At 39.2% G+C, this 25,124-nt stretch overlaps 1 protein-coding gene across 2 annotated transcripts in view; it reads right to left on the bottom strand.

Moving 5' to 3' along the window:
* Positions 1-24,035, bottom strand: part of LOC124796237 (MOG interacting and ectopic P-granules protein 1) — a 102,579-nt gene extending 78,544 nt beyond the window's left edge. For both annotated transcript variants that reach the window (XM_047260328.1, XM_047260337.1), the window contains exons 1-2: positions 23,707-24,035; positions 22,974-23,066 (exon numbers count right to left, since the gene is read on the bottom strand). In XM_047260328.1, the coding sequence (XP_047116284.1) occupies positions 22,974-23,043 (70 nt within the window). In that variant the 5' untranslated portion in view covers positions 23,044-23,066; positions 23,707-24,035. The remainder of the gene's footprint in view (positions 1-22,973; positions 23,067-23,706) is intronic.
* Between the last annotated feature and the right edge of the window lie 1,089 nt (positions 24,036-25,124).

Raw genomic sequence — 25,124 nt, 5'->3', positions numbered from 1 at the left:
TACCTCTGGCAGAAAGTGGAATACTTTTTCAGCAAATTCCATTAATACATCAATTAATGAACATACCTATGATGTTTCAGCATCCTGTAGAATTCTTTCCTGGAGAACAAATTTACAAAATATGAACAGTCTTCAAGCTACAGAAAAGGGCCATAATAATAATAATAATAATAATAATAATAATAATAATCAAAAATTGTAATTGAGTTCACTGTAAAGATCCTTTCAACATACTGGGGATTTTAACTGCCACATGTAAGCACTTAAAAAATAACATTGATGATTACTGCATGAATAATCTCTTCCCATGAGCACAGAACTGAACTTACAATTACCAAAAAAGAATAATGTAAAACTCAAAATCTCATTTTCTACTAATAAAGTTGTACAATAAAATGCAAAAAAGAGATTACTAAAATAAACTTATTTAAAAAGACAGTAAAAAATTATCTTTTAAGCAATACATTCTACACAAGTGAAGGCTTACTTGGGGAAAAAATGTAACAAAGGCTATTAACAACAACAAAACATGTTTGTCATTTCACACTGTACTTTTTTCCCTTACTTTTTCTGGAAGACGTTATACCAAAGCTCTGCAATGGATAGAGCTAATATCTTATCCTCTTTCTGCACTCAATATCTCATTGCTTACAGCGTAACACTGACTATTTGCCAGGCTAGCAAATGGAAAGTTGCAGTACATCAAATGAAAACCAAAGTAACTTTGGACCTACAGCTTACAGTGAGTCGTGTTAAGATTATGAAATAGTGAGAGCATTTAACTGGTAGTGTGAAATAAATGAACAGTATATCAGAAGCCTTTCACATAACTTAGTTCCAAGACAGCACTGTATACTAGGAATAAACCAAATGAGGTACTACTGTTTAAATCAACCAGGCAATGTATTTGGAAGGATAGAGGCTCCAATCTTCATTTGGACATCCTGATTTAGGTTTTATGTGGTTTTCCTAAATTATGTCGGGATAATTACGGGTGATCCTTACTATAAGGCCATTGGCAATTATCTGTCCCATCCTTGTCCAACTATATGTTAAGTATGTAAACATATATGTAAGTATATAAATATATGTACATACAAATTATGTTACTTTGCTGTTCTTAAATTGTAAAACCATGACATGTCCAATATTTTTGTTAAAATGATCCACATATTAATAAGATAACGACAACAGCAACAACAACAACCACTTCCACCTACTGAATAAGACGTTCACACCATGCAACACCTGAACCTGGACAGCCTGGTGAGGATTTGAACCACACACCTCCTGAATGCAAATCCAGTACCTTTAAGCCCGCTTCTCACTCTGCACACATTTGGCATTGTAGGTAAATGTTCTGCCATTGTGTGTTTCATTGTCACGAAGTATGCCTTCTTCTTGGTGGTTTCTGAGCTATGTAGGCTTGCAGTTCATAAGCTGTTGTTTTAACTGTCAGCAAGTTTAACTCATGCCACAGTTCCCCATTCTTTATTATGCTATAAACTGTCATATTAGCAAAGACATTCCTGTGCTGGTCTGTAACATCATGTCTAATGGCACATTCCCAGATGATATGGTCCAGGGTGCTAACTGCTCCACATTCACAATTGTCTGTAATATGTTGTTGTATTGTCAGTAAGTAACTAGGATATCGGCCATGTCCCAACAATTGGTGTCTAGATCCCTTCTTCAGAAGGAAGTATAAACGCTCTTAACTTTTCTTTTGTGTTAGGAAGGAACTGAGAAGTTCTCCCTGTTTCACTCTGTTCCAGATTTCTTGCCATTCTGTATCAGCACATGCCTTTATTTGAGTCTGGCCTTGGCAGCCACAGGTAGTAGTTGTGTGTGTGTAGTTGTGTGTGTACCCCTGCTGTCTACTCCAGTAGAAGGCCTTTTGGCCAAATGCTTACTTACTTCACATTCTTCCTGCTGTGCCTATCTGCGAATCAACATTTCCACTCTTGGTGAGTGGCAACTTATCCTTTTCTTAATATTCTCACTCCTTTATTTCCTTATTTGATGTAGAGGCGCAGGAGTAAAATTCTCTGTGCTCACTGTAGAGCCTGCGATGTCCTCACCTTTCTGACTATGACCCCAAGCGCTTGATCCGTAACACTCTACACTGATTATGATTGTGTTGTGGTACATTCTGGTTGCACTTAACGGCAGTTGAAATTTTCTTTGGCCAATTGTTGCTATTTTGTTCACAAGTTTAATGCCTCTCTTGTAGAAAATAAAGATTTTGCTTTTCATCCATATTTATACCAAGGTTCCTACATACTTCCTTCTTTTGACATGTTGGTCATCCATGCTAATTGTGAGGTTTCTCATCCTTGATAATGTTCCTTTTAATAATACACAGGTTGGTTTGTGTGCTGCTACTGTTTGTTTCCTACACAACAGTTATTTGGTCCCTCAAGAACAAACTTACAATTTTCATCGTATTTAGCCCTTGAGTTGGCATATATTATAATTAGGAGATTGCCTGTGTAGGCGATGCAGTATCTAGTGTTTGTTATACTCTGTAGCTGGTTCAATAACAGCTCTACGCCAACATCTCAGAACTCAGGACTGCAAACGGAGCTCTGCGGGCAGCCATTGGTGATGTTTTTTCACAATTTTCTTTCCGGGATGTTGTAATTGTACCTGTCTGTGCAATAACCTTATAGGCTGTTATAGACACACCTGTGACGGTCCACCTGTTTCAGTCTCTTGAACAGGGCAGGCCATTACAAATTACCTAATGCCCCAGCTATATTGATAGATATGCCTATAAACACTGAGTTTTTCACAATGTTCATTGCGGGATCTATCGCATACTCAGTGGATTTCCCTTTCCTGAAACTGTAGTACAGGGGGCTCATGCCTCCTACCTGTCTGTGGTCCCTCAGATGATGACACAGAATCTTGGCTAAAGCTTTAACCAGGCAAAATCAGCCAGTTAAAATTTTGCTTCTTTGGGTCTTTGTCTTCCCTTTTTTTTAGTATAAACGTATTCGAGATTTTCTGGTTTCTGGGCACACGTCCCCACAGAAGATATTCATTGATTAACACTGTTATACATGGTACAATTTCATCCTCAAACTGATGCAACACTTCTGCCATAATTCTTAACAGACCCTGGGGCTTTCTTCTTTTGTAACTTCTTTACAGTCAGCCTTACTTCCTCCTGAGCAAATGGAATCACGACACTGTTTTTCATATGCTGCTCTAGTAATTCAGAGTGAAGTTGCTGATGGTACTGTGTTTCCTCCATCATTGTACTGTCTGACAACAGAATTCTGAGTATGTACTGCACTGATGTCCCATGTGTGGCAAAATGGAGCTAACCAAAAGTGGCACCAAGGCAACTGTGGTGCTCCATAGGCCATTGATAAGGAGGAATGTCAGCTGCAAACATGTGTATGGGTGAACAGATGTGCAAATGTCAAGCACCTGTCGCCCAGATGAGACAAAGGCTACTAACAGTGTCTCCTCAACAATCATTCAGCAAACTTTGCAGCATATGGGCCTACCCAGAAGGTGCCTGGTTCGTGCACACATGCTGACTGCTGTTCATATGCGACAAAAGCTGGAATTAGCACACCAATACCGCAACTGGACATCCATGAGTAGCAACTGGCGGCCTTTTTGGATGAATCATATTTCATGCTCCATCGGACAGATGGCCATTTGAAAACAAACACCCTGCAAGAATGATCGGAAGGGTCCTGGGCAGAGGAGGGAGTGTTATGGTCTGGGAATTTTTTTTTTTTTCCTTTCCTGTGTGATCTCGTTATTCTGGAGGGCACAATGGATCAACGTAAGTAGGCATCTATCCTTGGGGACCTTGTCCTCTCCTACATGTGTTTTTCCTCAAGATGGCGGCATTTACCAACAAGATAATGCACAACAGCTTGCAGCTGTGGTTCGAAGAGCACCAAAATGAGTTTACCATACTCCCCTGGCCACCAAACTTCCTGGATTTAAACCCATTCGAGAACCTGTGGGGCCATCTCGATCAGGCTGTACGCACCGTGGATCCTCAACCATGAAACTAGCACAGCTGGCCATGGGCTGGTGTTAGCACAGCTCCGCATCGCTGTCAATACCTTCCAGAGCCTCGCTGACTATCTTCCTGCACATCTCGCAGTGGCCCGCACTGCAAAAGGTGATTATTCCGGTTTGCGGCAGGTGGTCTCATTAATGTGACTGGGCATTGTATCTCGATATTCAGCTTCCATCTCCTGAATTTTATATTTGCCTGACATTGAGAATTGTGACCAAGTGACATGAAGAAAGAAGGAACAACAGGACACCTGACCAAGACAGGGTTTAAAGATTGCAATTTGTCGAGACAAAACACTCACTTGTCCTGGATTTTGGAATATCACTGCCCACTTCACTATAGAATACACTGCCACCTGTTCGGCCTACCGATCTTGGGACGGATGCTTGAAGAATCACCCCAGTATTGTGGTCGACTATGTCCAACATCCTTTCTTGTTTCAATGGCTGTGTGTCCATTTCATCTTGCCACACTTCAGAAAGTGATCTACTTTCAGGAGAGTGAATCCACACTGGCATATGGTCACCAGAACAAATCACCACGACCTTTCCACTGAGCAGTAAGAATAGGAGAGCAGGAATGACTAGTGCCTGGTATCAAATCTGCAGCAGTGCTGAGGTGGATCTCTTTCCCACTGTACACAGACTAAAGAGGAAGCATTTATAACTCACCCTTGGGGCAAGTGTTAACAGAGGCAATATGTTAAGTAAGTTGAAATCCCCAATGAGAAGAAATGATGGTGGTAGTTGCCTGAGAAATTCTTCAGATGCCTATATGAACACAGGGCCAAGTAGTGACTGATATAGGCAATGTCGACACCAAGCACTTGAGCACATATAATCTATATTTTACCTTCCAACTCTACTATAGCATAATTTTGCAATCATTGTACGGACATATTGTTTTACACATACTTCTCTACCCCTTAAAAGAAGTCAGAAAGAAGGGTTGAAGATGACAGAAAAGAGGTGAAGGAAAGGGACTGGAGAAGTCTAGGAAAACGGATAGTTTACAAAAGTCACCCAGAGCCCTAGGTCAGGGGAGATTTACCATACAGGATGAGAAAGAAAGACTGATTGTTGGGGACTGCATCAGGTGCGATTTGAAAGCCTGAGAGCTTAAAGCTGGAAGACAGGGTAATATGCAGACAGAGATTACTGCTTAAACATCATGCATTAGTTAAAACAGAGTGAAGCAAAAAGTAGTTACAGCGAAGAAATGCTGGGACAGAAGAAATCTATATGGCGTGTGTGGTGAAACCGGTGCCGAGGTCACAAATGTCATGTTATAAAGCATGCTCTGTAACAGGATATTGCGAGTTGTCAGTATACACCCTCTGCCTATGCCCATTCATCCTAATTGATACTTTGACAGTGGTCATGCTGATGTAGAAAGCCAAACAGTGTTTACGTAACAGCTGGTATATGACATGTTGTTTCGCAGGTGGCTCTCCCTTTGATAGTATATGTTTCGACAGTTACAGGGCTATTATAGATAGTGGTAGGAGGGTGCATAGTGCAAGTCTTGCAGCGGGGACGATCACAGGGTAGCGCCATAGAGTAGGGAGATGGGTGCAGAAGGAGCATAGGGTCAGACAAGAATATTGTAAAGATTGGGAGGGCACAGGAAAGCTATTCTAGGCATAGTGGGCAAAATTCCAGACCGAATGGATCTCATTTCAGGGCATGATTTTAGGAAGTCATGGTCATGTCAAAGTAGCTGATTTAACACATTCCTGACCAGGATAATACTGAGTCACCAATGGTGTGCTCCAAACCTGTTTTTTGAAGGGATCAGCAGTACCACGATTGGATGTGATGGCCCACAAAATCTACTTTTTAATTAGCCTAGTGGGGTAATTACATGCAGTGAGGGCTGTGGTGAGAATGGTGTATTGCTGTGAAGTGTCTCCATCCGAACAAGTATGTTTGCCTTGGATCCCAACGCAGTATGAGAGGGAACATTTGACACGCAAAGGATGGCAGCTGTCAAAATGTCGTTTGTCAGTTTAACATGGATGGAAGAGTGTAGCTGGCCCTCAGTGAGGATGAGATCAAGGAAAGTGGAATGGGATTCAGAATAGGACCATTTGAAATTTACTTGGGAGAAGGTATTCAGAGATTTGAAGAATTTTAGCAGGTCAGCCTCACCCTGAGTCCATATGGTAAAGATGTCATCAATGTATCTAACCAAACCAGGGGCTGAACCGGAAAGGCCCCTCCAAGCGACCCATGGAAAGGTTAGCTTAGGAAGGAGCCATCCTGGTTCCCATGGCCATACTCCTGATCTGTTTGTATGTCTACCCCTCAAAGGTGAAGTAGTAGTTGGTGAGTATAAAGTTGATTAAGGTGAGAAGGAAGGATGCCATAGGTTTGGAATCAGGCAGGCGCTGGCTGAGGGAATGTTCAGCAGCAGACAGGTCATGTACGTGGGGATGTTGCTATAGACAGAGGTGGCATATCAATGGTGATCAGCAAGGTGTGTGGTGGGAGCAGGACGGGTAGGGATTTCAGAAGATCTAGGAAATGGTAGATATCTTTGTTATAGGAGGGAGGTCTTTGACTCCAGGTTGCAGGTGCTGATCAGCTAAGGCAGATACACGTTTGGTGGATGATTGAGTTTGTGGGTCTTAGGAAGAAGGTAAAAGATGGGGGTGTGTAGTTTGGGTGGAGTGAGAAGTTCTGTGGATTGTAGTGTTAGTCCTTGTGAGGGGTCTGCCGTTTTAAGGAGGGACTGCAGGTCAGTTTGAATCACATGGATGGGATCTTGATGGCACACACTGTACGTAGCGGGGTCAGACAGCTGGTGTAAACCTTCATTAACATACTCCTTTCAGTCTAGTACTACAGTGGTAGATCCTTTGTCTACTGGGAGGAACATAGAGCTTGGAGTTCTGCAGAGAACAGGTTAGGGTTATGTTGTAGAGACCTGAGGGAGGGTGATGAAGCAATGCTCGATGCGAGGAATTCTTGGAAGGACCTACTTTCATTCACAAGTCAGCCATTGGAAATATCAGTTTGCAACCCAATCCCAAAACCTTTCCAACAGCAAACCTGACATTGAACCCTACCTCAAACCAATTCAGACCACGATCCCAAGATGTAGATTTTTCATCTATCCAATTAAATAATTTTGTCAATGTTGTTATATGTATACTGATAGTATTAGATGTTCTGCTATGTTTCCTTGGGGCACATGCAGTGATACTTTCATTTCTGAAGAACATTTGTTGCATAACACTGGTTTCTAGTAGTCTAATATTAATCAAGTCAATCCTTTATCTGTAATCAACACTTCATTTACACATGATACATAACATAATGAAAACATGGCAGTATCTCAGTCACATTCAAACACAAATCCAGAAAGAAAAAAATCATTAACAGTATCTTAACAAAGATATTTTTTGTCAATGTAATGTTAAGAAATGGCGATGCGGGAACAGTTATTCTTTAAAAATGAATTTGTTGTCAGCAGTTGTAATTACTCATTTCTAGGCAAAACAAAACTGTGAGATTGGTCTGACTTTACAATATGTTAGGTGCTTAACTGTAAAGCAGTTCAGTGCATAGTTGATGTCCACCACAAAGTTAAACAACTCCCTCAAAGACTTACCAATAACAACAAATGTTCTCTCTCCTTGTATGAAATGGTTTCCTCCGCAAAAATTAATATCTGTATTGGCCACTATCCATCGCCATTCACAAATCAGGCCTTGTATGCACCCTGCTGGTCATTGACTCATAACTACTAACAATTCATCTTTGTTCAATAACAAAACAATTTTTTATCTAAGTAGTGCAACTCTCTCTCTCTCTCTCTCTCTCAAATGTTAGCCTTTTTTTTATAAATGACTTAAGATTTTCATATTTAATTCACTGATAAAATAATTATTAGTGAATCACTGTCAAGTAATAAAAAAATATTATCACTCTGCACAGACAATATAAAATGTGAAAAAAATTCCCATTCAAATAACAGGTGACACTGGTTGTTATTTTCGAAAAACAATGGCACACATACTGAATTGCTTCAGTGTTAATTATTAACTGAATTAATAACTAAAAAGAAAGAAAAATTAAATTGTGTTAATGTATCTAATTTACTGGGTCATTACAACTTCATCAGAAGTTACTCAATCTACCCAACTAATCTTCAGCATTCTTCTGTAGCACCCAGTTCTCTTCTTATCTGACTGCTTATCATCCGTATTTCCTTCAGTGCAAGGCTACATTCCAGACAAATACCTTCACAAAAGACTTCCCAACACTCAAAATTATATTAGATGTTAAATTCCTCTTTTCTTCTGATGCTCAAAATTTTAGAGTACCATTTCCTAATCTAACTTTCTCCGCATCACCTGATTTAATTTGACAACTTTCCATTATCATTGTTTTACTTTTGTTGATGTTCATCTTATAATCTCTTCCAAGACACTAATCTTCCAAGTTCTTTGCTGTCTTTGACAGAATTGCAATGTCATAGGGAAACCTCTAAGTTTTTAGTTCTCGCACCTGAACTTTAATTCCCTTTACAAATTTCTCCTTGTTTCCTTTACTGATTGCTCACAATGTACAGATTAAATAACAAAGGATAAGCTATAACCCTGTCTCACTCCCTTCTCAACCACTGCTTCCCTTTCATGTCCTTCGACTCTTGTAACTGCAGTCTTGTTCTGCACAGGCTGTATACAATATTTCACTCCCTATATTTTTTCCCCTGCTACTCTCAGAATTTCAAAGAATGTATCCCAGTCAACATTATCAAAAGCATTCTCTACTTCTAAAAGTGCTATAAATGCTGGTTTGCCTTTCTTTACCATATTTTCTAAAAATAAATCATAGTTTCAATTCCGTCTTGTGTGTTTTTACATTTCTCCCGAACCCAAAGTCAATTTCTGCTAGTCTTCTACATAATTCATTTCAGTATCTTACAATTATGACTTATTAACCCTTTCATGAGCCATGGGAAACATACTTCCCACTACAATGAACTCGCTCCTAGCCCCGTGGGATTCACAGCTCCACCTCTGTATGGTGCTGCCACCTAGAGAACAGTTTAGGGTACTACTTTCAATCGGAAGTTCCTGCCGTTTTTGCTGTACCTTCGTGCAGAGGCATTGTATGGCTGAGTGTTGCTCTGTAGAGGGGCCTTTCAGTGCTGTTTGTGTGACATTTTGTGATTTTTTTTCCTCAAAGCTATAGTATAGGGTAAACTTTTGATTTTTGCTATGGTGTCTTATTGTTTGGTGTTTCCTGTTTGTCGCAAAATGTGTTTTACTGACATTACTTGTGGACTTTACTTGCAGTATTTGATTTTGTGATCCTTCCCATCGCCTCTTTGATAGCCCATTGTTTTATGTCTCTAGAACGAATATTTCTATATTTTGCCACATTTATTTGAAATTTTTGACTTAGTGGGTTTCAGAAATAATGCACAGATCATTATGTTACTAAAGAATGTCAAGTTTACCATACCAAACCAAGTGCTTACTTCTGTTGAATTGACGCAGTGTTTTTTACACCCTCCAGTTTTCTATTTCTTTGCATTGCTTTCCTTTCAGATGTCTCATTCCCTAGACCTCAGCAATCCTAAACATGTTGACGAAATTTACAATGTATTATTTTCAATACCTGATGAAAGTGATTCAGAAACCTGTCTCACTCCTTTCCCAACCACTGCTTCCCTTTCATGCCCCTCGACTCTTATAACTGCCATCTGATTTCTGTGCAAATTGTAAATAGCCTTTCGCTCCCTGTATTTTATACCTGCCACCTTCAGAATTTGAAAGAGAGCATTCCAGTTAACATTGTCAAAAGCTTTCTCTAAGTCTACAAATGCTAGAAACGTAGGTTTGCCTTTTCTTAATCTTTCTTCTAAGATAAGTCAGTATTGCCTCACGTGTTCCAACATTTCTACGGAATCCAAACTGATCTTCCCCGAGGTCCACTTCAACCAGTTTTTCCATTCGTCTGTAAAGAATTCGCGTTAGTATTTTGCAGCTGTGACTTATTAAACTGATAGTTCGGTAATTTTCACATCTGTCAACACCTGCTTTCTTTGGGATTGGAATTATTATATTCTTCTTGAAGTCTGAGGGTATTTCGCCCGTCTCATACATCTTGCTCACCAGATGGTAGAGTTCTGTCATGACTGGCTCTCCCAAGGCCATCAGTAGTTCTAATGGAATGTTGTCTACTCCCGGGGCCTTGTTTCGACTCTGGTCTTTATGTGCTCTGTCAAACTCTTCACGCAGTATCGTATCTCCCATTTCATCTTCATCTACATCCTCTTCCATTTCCATAATATTGTCCTCAAGTACATCGCCCTTGTATAGACCCTCTATATACTCCTTCCACCTTTCTGCTTTCCCTTCTATGCTTAGAACTGGGTTTCCATCTGAGCTCTTGATATTCATACAAGTCGTTCTCTTATCTCCAAAGGTCTCTTTAATTTTCCTGTAGGCGGTATCTATCTTACCCCTAGTGAGATAGGCCTCTACATCCTTACATTTGTCCTCTAGCCATCCCTGCTTAGCCATTTTGCACTTCCTGTCGATCTCATTTTTGAGACGTTTGTAATCCTTTTTGCCTGCTTCATTTACTGCATTTTTATATTTTCTCCTTTCATCAATTAAATTCAATATTTCTTCTGTTACCCAAAGATTTCTATTAGCCCTCGCCTTTTTACCTACTTGATCATCTATGAAACAGTATATGCCAATGAAGCCAGTGAAACAAGGCTACAAAATGTGGTGCTTGTCAGATGCACTCACTGGATGTAAAACGAACTTTGACGTTTACACAGGCAAGTGTAAGGCAGATAGTAGCTTGACATTGGGCCAAAGGGTTGTAGTAAATCTAACAAAGGAAATACATAATCACTTTTGAAGAGGGGTGTGTATGGATGTGGAAGTGAAGACTAACAGGAAATATTTACCCAAATTTATGACGGAAAACGTAAAATTGGAATGAGGAGAATTCCAGTTTGAAACAAAAGGAGCCATTTCTGCAGTAAAATGGGTGGATAACCATCCAGTCACTTTCCTGTCCTCAATTCATGGCCCAAGAGAAACAGCCACAGTGAACAGGGAAAACAAGGATGGTACTAGTACAAAGATTTCCTGTCCTGAAGTTGTGGCAGAATACAACATAAGTTTGATCAATTATGAGAAAGGTATGCTTTTGGCAGACGTTCTGTAAAATGGTGGCACAGAATATTTTATTTCCTGGTGGAAAATAAGTAAAAGAGAAAGTGGACAGCATGATCAACTCACATACAGGATCCATCTAGACAGACAATTGATCGTTGGTTTCTCATCCCGAAAAAGGCGTGGACAAAAACCTGTCGTTCTGGCAAAAAGGGGTAAAGTACCTGAAGATGTTCATCATGTGGCTGTAGGGGAGCATCAACCCATTTTAGGAGAAACCTACAGAAGGTGCCGTCATTATAGTACCAAAGCTGCAGAAAAGCGCACTCATTGTGTTTGTACATACTGTCACATACCACTTTGCATAGAACCATGTTTCAGAAAATTTCATGGCAAGTAATTGTGAACAATCATTGTAACAAACGAAGTAAATTTATCAAATAAATGTGACATATATTGAAAAAGTTGTTTTTGTCATTTAACTCCAAGGAAGGGCAGTGGGAAGAATACTTCCCATGGTGGGCTCTCAATAATTCTGATTGAATACTATCTACTCCAGAGGCCATGTTTTGGCTTAGGTCTTTCAATGCCTTGTCAAATCATTGTTGTTGTTTCTCTCATCCAATATTAACCTGTAATCCTGCGCATTCCATCTTCTGTTTTCCTTCTAAAACGAGAGCAAGTCACACAACTTTCTGTCATTTCGGACTACCTGTTGCTGATGAGCTAGGAAAGGGCCTAATTCTTTAGGGCACTCTACATTAAGTCTAACTGGAATTTTGTCAGGACCTCGCACTCTCTTCAGAGATTATTTTTCAATACTAATAATGCGAATAGTCCACAACTCGTGGTCTAACGGTAGCATTCTCACTTCCTGAGCACGGAGTCCTGGGTTCGATTCCCGGCGAGGTCAGGGATTTTCACATGCCCCGAGATGACTGGGTGTTACTGTGTCGTCGTCATCCCCCCTCCCCATTACCATTGGAGGAAGGCAACGGTAAACCACTTCCATTAGGACCTTGCCTAGTATGGCAGTGAAGGTCTCCCGCATTGTTCCCCTACACTCTGTCAAGGAGAATGGGACTTCATTTCGAGTAGCACAAACATCAATTTCTCTTATTCAAGATTTTGTGTGTCATTCAGACAATGGTACTGTAGTAACTTAATCCATAAATACATCTTTAAATGTAAAATTTAATACTTCTGTTTCATGTCTGTTGCATTCAATTTCAACACCACATGGGTCCACAAGAGATTGAAAAGCAAGTTTTGCTTCTGTTCACTGACTTTACGTACTACCACAATGTCCGAAGATTTTCTGACAGATCCTGTTTCCATAGCCTTAAAAATTAATGTACGCCACATGCATGGTCCTTAAGGACGCAGAACGTGCTATTAATTTTGCCACATCAGTCTTCCTGTAGTCTCTTTTGTAACAACAAGAGTGTAGTAGTTTGTTTTTACAACATTCTCTGAATGGTGCCATTTATCTACAGTGAATTGTTACAGCTTTTTATTTCTTTGTCTGGTAAATATTTATCTAGACAGTAGTTTATGACTTAATTTAACAACAACCGTTCTGTTTGCCAGATCTACACTAAATGTGCTCCTAACTTGCTTTATGGTTTTCTTTTTGTGATCGTTCTTCCTATAATAACATCATAGTCACTAAACCTGTCTAAAATGTTTTTCCATACTTGAGCTATGGGATTAGTTGTTAGAGGCAGTTGTTTACTATTAATCTACAGGACTGCTTGCCTTCGTATAGATAATGTATGCTATGTTTTACCAACTGATACTGCACAGGCTGAAGTCACCACGCACTACTACTACTACTACTACTACTACTACATGGGCTACTCTGCACTATTTATTTTAGGTTATTATGAATTTCTTTATGACCAATGTGTGTGAATCTGGTGGTTAGCAGGGAAGTCCACCAATCCCAGTTATTCTTGCCATATGTAATTTATTTAATTTTCACTGTTTGTTCTACAAGTTTCATTTACAGACAAGTGTTTTGCACTGGCACCAGCCTCACAGACATATTTGTGCCTCAATGTGTTAATGATATACTTCAGCACAGGTTCTCTCCAACTCCATCTCACTGTATCAGTCAACAGCAAATAAAAGGCCAGTAATATTGAAAATATCTTATGGACAGTCTAATGCGGATGCTGATACCAGACTTGGCTGACAAGATATTAACACTTGAACTTAACGAAATCAGTCATGGAGCAAACTTCCCAGCTTTAAATGCGAACATTTTAGGTTAGGCTTTACCGTGACTGTTATTGACTTTAAATGAAACAACAAGTTTGCTGTTACCACCATCACGGTGACTGGTAACAGTAAACTTGTTGTTTCATTTAACATCCCAGCTTTGCTATAAAGTGTTTTCGAGAAGCCACAGAAAACAAAAATATGGCTGGCTAGACGGGGGCTCAAACCACTGCCTTACCATTGTGGCACCATGCTCAGTAAAGATGGATCAGTGACCATCAGAACTCAGTTCCTTCACTGTCACAAACATTTATTTTGCACCACACTTCAACTGTGACAACCACAGATATATTTAACATTTCTTCACAGGATAATTTCTGCTTCAGATTTCCTTACTCTAATAAATTTCAATACTTTGTACAACACTATTTTGTGAAATATAGTTTCATCTGACAGTTTACCTGTAAATTTAATACAGTTATTAAATGTGTTTTCCGGAAAGGGAACTCATTAGGCTGTTTTAGCAGATAATGTTACTTTCCCAGTTCAGACAGCAGTGTCCACTTACATTGCAAAATGGCTCTGAGCACTATGGGACTTAACATCTGTGGTCATCAGTCCCCTAGAACTTAGAACTACTTAAATCTAACTAACCCAAGGACATCACACACATCCATGCCCGAGGCAGGATTCGAACCTGCGACAGTAGCGGTCACACGGTTCCAGACTGAAGCGCCTAGAACCGCATGGCCACACCGGCCGGCTACTTACGTTGCAGTGAGCGACCTTTGTGGGCTATCACTCTGAGATATTACTGCCCCAGACTTGATGATAAAGGTAGCTCTGCTGCCGGATACTGGGAAAAAAGATGCAGTATATTTGGAAGGTAAAGGTACAAAGCACATCACCACAGAAATGCTGCATCTGACCCCTGTAACACTTATCTACAACACCTTCCCAACCAAGAATTTCTCTTAACTTTGGAAACAACCAAGAGTCACTTAGCACAAGATATGGGATGTGTGAAATAAATACCAAAGCTACCTACCTAGAGAATTACATCAGATCCTGTGTGCCACATGCAGTGTGTATTATCATGGAGTGAACAAATTCACAGCAATAACACATCTCTACAATTTGTTATGAACAGCTCACAGCTTTTGTAATATTTCACAGTAGACATCAGCAGTTACAGTCTCAGGCAAAAATGCGACAAGATATGTCACTTTCTAAAAGATTGTTGCCATGATTTGATCATGGGAGTTAAGTTTCTTAAATTTTTGTATTAATGGTGAGTACGTAAAAGACAGTTCCACTGAGTATCAAGTTATCATTTGTTCTCAGTATGAGCTGAGCAGTGTTAGTTTTTCCAAAGATAGAACTTAGTCATCTCGTTTGGCTACATTGGCAATTACTCTTGTATCTCTACACTAACATGCAAACATGTGCACATATCCCCATATTGCTCGTGATGGGATAACAAAGTACCAGCAAATGAAAGCTGGGATATATGATTATCTGAAAAAAGGATTTAGTTCTGTGCATATAAGTAATGGGGTCCCATTATGAATAACTCTAAGTGGATGAATAACTCTAGCAAAGACTCTATAAACTTCCAGCGAGATAAGAATAGAAAATTTTGTTTTGCCTATGGATTGCGTCAATAGTTTTGAGGAATGTTCTGAAATTGTTTACTGAAAAATCCATAAACAAAGATGTTTTTACTAACAGGACAAATGGCGTTTTAGCAGGATTGATGTCACAGTATGAAAAGCATATCATACTTAATAGGTATGAATTTCATGTTGTTTCAAACTTGTGCCTACGAAGTCTTGCACCCTATAAAGAAATTTCTGGTGATGGAAAGCTCAGCAAAGACAGTGTAGTACCCGCTTCCAATAATGCTTACAGAGAGGAGAAACTGAAATTGCTTTCCATCTGCAAATCCACATCGCTTCAAAACCGTACATGTGCAAGAATCTCTAAGGTGCCTGGATGATAGGAGTACAATCAGTGAATTGGCTGATATTGTTTTACCGCAAAATGATGAGAGGAACTTCTCGTAAACAACACCTGATAGGTGTCTCACTGCAAAACAATCTACTAGTTTTCATTCCAAAACAACCAGCAAAACTCAGCACACTGATCAAGGAATTATGGATGTTATAACACAGTTTCATTTCAAGTGTCTTGTACAACATTATCAGCAACATACTAACATGCTACAATCTGTGAAAGTGCTGAATCTGCTGGACACACTACATTTTATTCATTTTGTGGGATGCTGTAGAAACCAAAGTCCTCACAAATTTGTTTTTGGAAGGCCGGAGTTTCTGAGGAGAGTTTGTCACTCTCTCAGTATTTTTGGGAAATGATTTTTGTAGTGTACATGGCTAACAATATTTTTTTTGTCAATATAAGTTAATGCAGAAAAGAGAACTGTATTTAAGATCAGAGACAGAACACAAATCAGAGCTCTTTCCTTTGAAACATCAAACGATGGAGGCAGTTACCATGATTCACAGAGACATGTTTGTAGGGAACATTCAACTGCCTGATGAGTTAACTTAGACTTAACAACATAGAACACTGCGCTTCAGGTGTTTTTCCAATATATGTTGGAAAGAAACTACTGAAAGTCCTGGTAGGAAGCAGAAGCAGCACTCTACATAGTAGAGCAATTAGTGAGAAGCAGGCAATGGTCCACTGAAATGCCTGTATCTCGATTCTGAAATGCACTGGAATTATGGCATGTATGTAAAATAATTTCATGGAGTGGTTCGGGGCTTGATAAATTGAGGGCTCGGACAGTAGCCCTTGATGGGTGTACGTGGCACATCATAGGCCTTATGGTGTGGATGTTGTGTTTTATAGAGGTCAACACCTTAGAAGTCAAGTTGGTAATCCCTCATGATCAAAAAAAGGTTACTTTCCCAATTGGGTAAGCTTGAAAGAGTTTGCACGTGTGTTCCCGTGCATGAGTGTAGAGTTCTAATTTCATTTCCAGTCATCTACGTGATCGGCGAAGTTTGAGAGAGCATGCACTCTAGGAGCAAAAGCAGACTGCCGATCCAGTAGATATCTGGAATTTGAGTTCAATGAACAAAACAGATACATTACATTTGTTTCTGTGAATTTTTTTCCCCCTCTGCGACCAGCTCCTTATTGATCTAAAACTGTCTTCCCATTTTATCTTTGTGTAGGACATGGGCAGAAGTTGCTATGAGACAGCTGGAGGCAGTATGTGAAATGTGAGCGAACTAATTTTTTCCAAACCAGTTATCGGCTTTCTCACTGTTACTTCTTACAGAAGAAACCACTTAAAACCAAGCCACACACAAAACTTTTATCATTCCATGACTGCTTTACCCACAGACCCTTGGAGAGGGAACGATAAAAATTTTTCACCAAAACATGGCGGCATCAACAGAAATACTATACCCTCTACAGCTGATGATATCCTTGTGTCCTCTTCTTTTTCTGTTCACTTTTCTATATTCCCACTGTACCCACTACACAGTAAATAGCATACGACAGATTCGAAGTTGTCACATGATTCTGATTTCATGCTGAAATGTGATAGATGAGCTCAACTATCCCATAAGTTGTTCTTTGTTTTTTATTCCCCATTTCAAACCTACTATTTTTTTAAAAAAAATCATTATCCAACAGAACACAATAACAACAGATTATTTTATGTTTCAAACTAAAAAATATCAGTAAATAAGATCATACACTTTTTGGGGATGTTTATTTCAAATGGAGGATCACATAAAACTTTCACCAAGAAGTATACAGAATTAAACGAGAAAGAAGAGTGGGATGAACTACAAATACAAACAATGTATGCAATACTGCACTTATAAAGTCTTATTACTTATTCTCACAAGGTGAAAGTGCAAATTTCGAATTGTTAATTTATGGTTCAGATTTCATAACAGAAATATCTATCTTCCTTTAAGTGAATGTCATGCAAGTCAAAGCAATTCTTCTATGAGTTAAGGAATGTCTTCCTTCACCTCCCTCTCATACCATTTTTCAACCTGTGCTGTGCTATTCAGTCCAAAGACAGACTGATGCTGCTTTCAGCTCTAGCTTTATCCAGTACAAGACACCTTATCTGTGTAATTACTGTTACCTACATCAATTTGCACCTGCATTCTATTTTCAAGCCTTGATCCCCCTCCATGATTTTACTCTCCCCACCTCCCTCCATTATCCAACTGATGATTACTTGATGCCTCCAGATGCGTTCTAACAACCAATTTCTTTAAGCCAAGTTAGAGCACAAATTTGTGTTTCTCCAGTTTGATTTTCAGTACCTCCAATTAGTTATCCGATTTACCCATTTGATCTTCAGCATCATTTTGTAGCACTTCAACTTTCAACTAGTTTGTAGCATTTACTGCCCAACATTTCATTTTCATACAAGGCTACACACCAGACAAATGAACATTGGAAACAATTCCTATGGCTTAAATTTATACTCTACATCTACATGGTTTCTCTGCAATTCACACTTAACTGCCTAGCAGAGGGTTCATCGAACCATTTTCATACTACTTCCCAATCATTCCCCTCTCGAATGGCATGTGGGAAAAAGGAACACCTAAATCTTTCTGTTTGAGCTCTGATTTCTATTATTTTATTATGATGATCATTTCTTCCTACGTAAGTGGGTGTCAACAAAATATTTTCACATTCGGAAGAGAAAGTTGGTGATTGAAATTTCTTAAAGAAAATCACCTCTGTTTCAGTGACTGCCACCCCAACTCGCATATCATGTCAGTGACACTCACCCCTATTGCGCGATAACATGAAACGAGCTGCCCTTCTTTACACTTTTTCGATGTCCTCCATCAATCCTACCTGGTAAGGATCCCACACCACGCAGCAATATTCCAGCAAATGACAGACAAGTGTAATGTAAGCTGTCTCTTTAGTGAGTTTGTTGCATCTTCTAAGTTAACTCAATGTTAAAGGTTTTTTATATTATTATTATTCCAGAAAAATTTTCTGGCTATTCCCAGTTAGCACTTTATATCGTCTTTCCTACAGCTATCATCAGTTATTTTGTAGTGAAAATAACAGAAATAGTACACTTGAAGAGTCTCATTCCCTGATCTCATTTCCACCCGCATCACATACTGTTAATCCTGTTTCCCTTTCAATGGTATTTATTTTATAGCCTCTTTATTAAGACACTTACCATTCCATTCAACTGATCTTCCAAGTACTTTGGTGTTTCTGACAGAATTCTTGTCCCCAGCTAGTTTTATAGTCTTGACTTCTTCTTCCTGAGCTACTCCTTTTCCAAATTTCTCCTCTCTGGTTTCTTTATTGTTGGATATATGTAAAGACTAAATAATATCAGATATTAGCCACAACCATATCTTAAGCTCTCCTTGACTACTGCTTCCCATTTATGTCCTTTGACACAACAGCAGACTAATTTCTGCACAAGTTGTAGATAATCTTTCAATCCCTGTATGTTACGCCTTATTATCTCAGATTTATAAAGAGAATATTCCATACAAAAGCCCTTTTCAAAATCTATAATTATGGGTTTAACAGATCATTGATGAGGAGGTCATTATGGATGGAGTACAGTCATGTCATTTTCACAGGAACCATCCCTGTAATTTCCGTGAATAAATCAGACAAACAATGGCAAATATAAATCTGGATGGTCAGGTGGGGGGATCTGTTTTTCCTAATATGTTGAGTATGGTTTTAACACACCAAAACTTGTTTGTATGGAGCTCTTTAAGTCACTGATGTCTGCCATATGTCATATGGCAACAGCCGTCAATATAGTCACACAAAACTGCACTATCTCGATCTACGTTCCCAGGTTTCCACTGTGTTAGCCTGAGGCGACACTAGCATAACACTGTCAAATTAGACAGTTGGAACCTCCTTGCATTTTCCATAGTTAATCTATAATATATTTACATAATACACATCAAAATACTAGACAGAAATTAGAATTAGCTAATAAAGGTTTTCTGAATTCACCTTGCAGTTCTTTTTCTAAATAAATTTGTTTAAAATAAGAAGAAAGCATTAAATATGGTGCAAATTTACACATCAGGTTATACAAGATCAAACTGTTAACTCAACATTTATCACACATTTACATTCGCTGGCATGGACTGAAACTGGAATGTTCGAGTGCATTTCCTTCATTGGAATGGGGGCAGGATGTACAATGTAACACTGTCAACCAGCACATATTCTCTAGCTCTGATCCGCACGACATGCTCCAGTTGTTCCCAAGGCAACTGATATTACTAGGAAATGCCATACATAGGGACATTCTTCTCATTTCCAAATCTCTCTTAAAAATTAATACACTTACAAAACTACAGCTATCATTATTAATGTAACACTTGTGATTGGCTCATAATAACCACAATGAACACTACAGTGGCTCACCACATCAGCACTAACATAAAATCCCAAAGCCAAGATGTCACCACCCAACATTTTACACGCACATCACTATAACAATTAAGTGTTGAAGCTAAAAAAAGGCACTAGTGAGACATCTCACTAATGCCTCCAAGGCACCCACCAGGTATTTGCGAGAGACTGATTGTCTGCCACCACTTTCGTACACATGCAAGTTAAGTGTGTGATAAGAAAATTACAAACACCAAGAAGACATCTAACTAAATTACACACTGCTAGTTACGAAATGCACCATGCGTGAGGCACTTCATTACAAAACTGGAATTTCAGGTTGTAAGAAAGTGGAAGAAAGAGCGAGCATATTTTTCTGCATGTCAACAGAAATGATTAAGTCTATGCATAAGCAGCAAATTAATTTGCAATGTACATACTTTTTCTTGGAAAATGACTCACTAGATCTGTATCAATAGAGAGATGAAGAATTTTCAGTACTACGTTGAGCTACTCCCCGTAACGACTTTCCTTTCCTCGGGGCTGTAGTTTAGCTGGAGTTTTCAGAACATCTATAATTTATATGGACTAATATTCAAATAATTAACACCCTTAGCAAACTGCCAATCATTGAACCACTTTGAAATCTTGTCAAAGTCTGACTGAATATTTATACAGTTTCAGTCAGACTAAAATTTGTTATAGATAACTGTTATCATCGGTTAAAAGTAAGAGGTTACAATTTATATCATGCACAAGAACATTTATACAATATGAAGAGCAAGTGACCCAATACACTTCCCTGAGGCCGTGTCCTCCATACCAAGAAATCCTCAATCAAGTCACATACTTTGTCTGAAACAACATAGGATTGTCTATTGATAATAGGCCTAGGCGTGGTACTGACCCAAATGCTTTTCAGAACAAAGAAATACTGCACTTACCGGACTGCCTCGATTCACGGGTTTCAAGATGTAATGCGAGAAAAATACAAGTTAAGTTTCATGTGATCTATGTTTTCAAAATCCATGCTGGTTGGCATGGACGAGGTCGTTCTGTTCAAGATACCTCATTATGTTTGATCTCAGAGTATGTCTCAAAATTCTACAACAAATGGGTGTCAAGGATAGCTACTTGACAATTGTTTTGCACATCACTTCTGCAACCCTTCTTTACAGGCAGCTTTCACCTGTGGTAAAATAGGTGATGGAGCAGTTGCTTGACTGCTGTAAGCAATAATAAAGAGGAATATTCGATCCAAGTCTGTGGCTTTGAGGAAACATGCGACAAATGGCATAAACAACAAGGAGACTGTAACATTATTTACATGATAATTTTTTTCAAACAGGCTAAGCCACCAGGTCAATCTGTCACCACAATCAAGTGTTCTTCTATTCATATTCGTTGACTTCAACTAATAAATAACCTGCCACCTTTTAAACTAAAGCTAGGCTACAGATCAATTTGGGGTCTAGTGCAGCAGGGGATACAACCCGTCGGCTTTGGACAATGACGTCACACGTCGCCAGAGAGCAGTTTACCATTTTCGCTTTTGCTGTTATGTTTCAGTTTCGTTTTTTTACTGATTGCTTAATAAAGTGGATCTGTTTATTCTATCTCGTGAGATTTTTTTAAAAAAGCCAAAAAACACTTAGCAGCCACTGAAGGGAGCTACAACACTAAGAAGAATCGCTTCTCGATTGGCCACTTGTGACATTGTCCAAAGCCGACAGGTTGTATCCCCTGCTACACTAGTCCCTCAATTTGTCACCACAAACACTGATTCTGCCAACTAACAAAACTGAACATTTGCACCAAAATGTGATGACACAGCAGCCATTAACGATAAACCAACGGTTCAAGCTGATGATTAGTATCAAATAATCCTCTTGATGCATGGGCACTGCAGACAAACTCATTCTCAGAAATCAAAGCTCACTGTCAAACTGAAGCAGAACTTATAAGACAATGCACTATGGATCTCCCTGATTTGGGCAATCTGCGGGTGGGGACATAGCAGCACTGGCTTCATCTGCTCCTGACAATCCTTGTAACACTAGGGAAAAAAATGGTACATGAATTGTGTATCCTGAAGCTATTTTATAGGTGCTGTTAACACAGAATACTAAATCTATACAAGTTAAACTACATGATTCATAAAAGCTGAGAGTTCTAGAACACCCACAACCGAAAAATAAAACAAAACAGTAAAAACAATAAATTCAACTAGCCACATAATACAAAACTATAAATTTGTTTCGTCAAACTATATATGTTGAATGTTAGGGTTTCCTGTGCTATAGCAATCTGGTAGAGCATAGGACCTACACATTCTTCTTAGTATTTACCCGAGTATCAAAAGTTTCAGGTCAAATTTCACGGAGTGTAGCACAGTCACAGATCTTCCATAATTCTTAATAATACCACTCTTAAGTAATCTAGTCCCTTCTCTTTTAACTATTTCATTGACAGGCAAAAATTAAACAAAATAATACAACATGGCCATGTTTACACAGGAAGTTCACGAGCGATGAATAGCAGGTGTAAGCCTAATCTTTCACTATTCTCTGTGTTAAGGATTTTGCACATTATTGGCTGATTATGAGTACAAGCGGTTCACAACTGCTCTTAAATAATTACTCGTGCTCTGCAACCATCGAACTGCAATGAGATGCATGCCTATATTGCAAAGGCATGTAACATGTTTCTCTGCGACAAGCTATTTCTAAAATCTATTAGTGCGCTTAAAAGATAAACAAAAACTATTTCCGCCTCTGTAATCATGCTAACGATCTATATGGTTGGCACATGCCAAGAAAGGCTAGATCGGCACACACAGGCGTGACAAACTACGGAATGCGGCGTCTCGAAAGTATTCTGCACTTGTCATCACTTGAACACGTAGTATCACCGTACGTACGATCTTCTGCGAGGGCGTCAAGAGGAGTAAGTTTAGTACAAATGCTGTACGTAGGGAAGAAACACGCCGTGTTTCGCGATCTCATTCGGCTAGGGCACAGTACCCTAATAACACCGTAGACCCACAAATACAGGAATATGATACAAAATCAGCACAAAATAACAAAATTATATGATCAGATACGAAACAACAACTCATACAACAAATGACAAGTTTCCAGTTACCTATATCACGGGACGCCGTAGTATTATCCTCCGGCTGAAGTTCATTTGCTTCTCCCATCACAGCCTCCATGGAGACGTCAGGTATCTCTTAACCTTAAACAAAGTATACTAGTTTACTTGGTTAGGTGACACCTTACGTATAATATTCTACTGATTATTCAAGATGGCGTGCCCTTATGTATACATGACTATTTTTGTGTGTGTGTGTATGTGTGTGTGAACGAAACTATTTTTTTCATACAAGAACTGTCGTATGCGACGTTCTGATTTGCAATGCGTCAAATGATGTTAGCGAATACCTACAATGTTATTTTCTACATTACAATTTGTCACGGTTCGTCAAATTAATATCACTATGGTATCACCATGTTTTACAGTACAACACGCAGGCACCATTGTACTCACCGTCTAAATAAAATACAATTTCAGAACTCTATGGACTGAAATTTCTTTCTGTCAATGGGCTAATGTTAATGAGCACTAATTAAACAAAAAGGTAAATCAACTGTTCGTCAAAATGTTTTTCGAATCACATTTCACCACCTCGCGACTGTCAGTAACATTATTTTGCTTCCCGACACCACTCGAATCGCGACTCGCTAGAGCACAGCGGTGTTGTTTTTATTATTATTATTATTTTGCACCCAACACGTTGTACACATTGCAACTTCAAATAGATGGCACTAGCTCATACATCACACTTAATAGTTCACCGCCTTACAGAATGTCTTACCGTTTTTAAAAGTTACTCCTTTAGGGGGATGAATGACAGGCACTAGTCCACTTGCACTAAGCCTGCGTTACATTTCTGACCTCCCGCCATTTCCTCGCCTAAAAAGACATCTGCCGCCAGCAGGGAAAGAGTAAAGCAAAGATACGCAAGAACAACGGCGTGGATTAAAATACGCGAGCTGCACAACTCATCAGAAGTTAGCATCTATCTCTGTTACACCATACATTACGATTTCAACGTCACATACTTTGCGAAAATGTGACAAGCTACCACTACAAATTTTTGTTAGGACACGACGTCACTAACCCTGAACAACCTGAAACTGGCAAGATGGCGACCACGAGTCACGTGACCCTAGTACTGTGACGTACCCGCAAGACATAAGTGAGGGTCTTTTGTCCAATGATCTATAGACTTTTTCATCACGTGATAAAATGTATTATTGCATCTAATTTTGAAACCTACTAAAAGCTTTGTCGTTATAGTTCGGGTGACAAGTGCTGATCACTTGGCGCCAAATGAACGCGCTTCACCTTTGTTGAAGAATTCTTATATACGTTTCTAAAACATTGTTGGATGGTAGTTACCAGGCAGGAAACCATAGTATACAGATTTCCAGAAAACTCACGAAACTGGATGGAACTTAGCAGTACTGCAGTTCCCATTATCCTTGTGGGAATTCTGACTGTTCCAGGTGTACACCATTGTTGGGTGTTTCCATCAAAAATACTTCTATCGTTAAGGTTCAATACAGAAGTAGTTTGCCTGTAGGCAAACAGACAACACAACTCATGTTACTGCCAACTTGGTTTAGTAATCAGGCACAGTAATATGTTCTTGCGACACACTGTTCAGTCTTATGCGAGTGAGACGTACAATACTTCAGTGTACTGCAAATTGTCAAAGATTATTCCACACCTCTATCAACCATCACGTGCTACAATTGTCACACTAACTTCACACCAATAATGGTATAATAGAGCCAATTTCCGGAGCATTATATAATTTTTCTTAAACCCAGACACTTTTTTTTATCGTCGTAATGCATACACAACTTAAAATGCGCTAATCTGATCTGAGAGAGAACGCGGAGATAAAAAAAAGTGAAGAGTACACAGAAAACTACAATTTCTGCCCTTGACGCAGTGCGCAGAGCTCACCTTAGCGCTCATTTTTTTCTGTGATAATTGTTTCCCTATGTTATAAAAGTAGAATGGTTATCACTACATGCAAAATGTAATTTGTAAACGACGGCTATCGACTTTATACTACACACGATATGTAGACTCCATGGAGGGCTACTGAACGCGCTCCATGGAATAGCCAATCACAGGCCAGATACATTTCCCCCACTATCTCTCTCGTTTCAGCCCCTCCATTCCCGCTTGTTTGCCCGCCCCTTCTTCGGCCAGTTCCTC

This window comes from Schistocerca piceifrons, chromosome 1 (assembly GCF_021461385.2).
Source record: "Schistocerca piceifrons isolate TAMUIC-IGC-003096 chromosome 1, iqSchPice1.1, whole genome shotgun sequence".
NCBI classification, from domain to species: Eukaryota; Metazoa; Arthropoda; class Insecta; order Orthoptera; family Acrididae; genus Schistocerca; species Schistocerca piceifrons.
The sequence above is the reverse complement of the archived record's forward strand: the minus strand, read 5'-3'. Positions and strand labels throughout refer to the sequence as shown.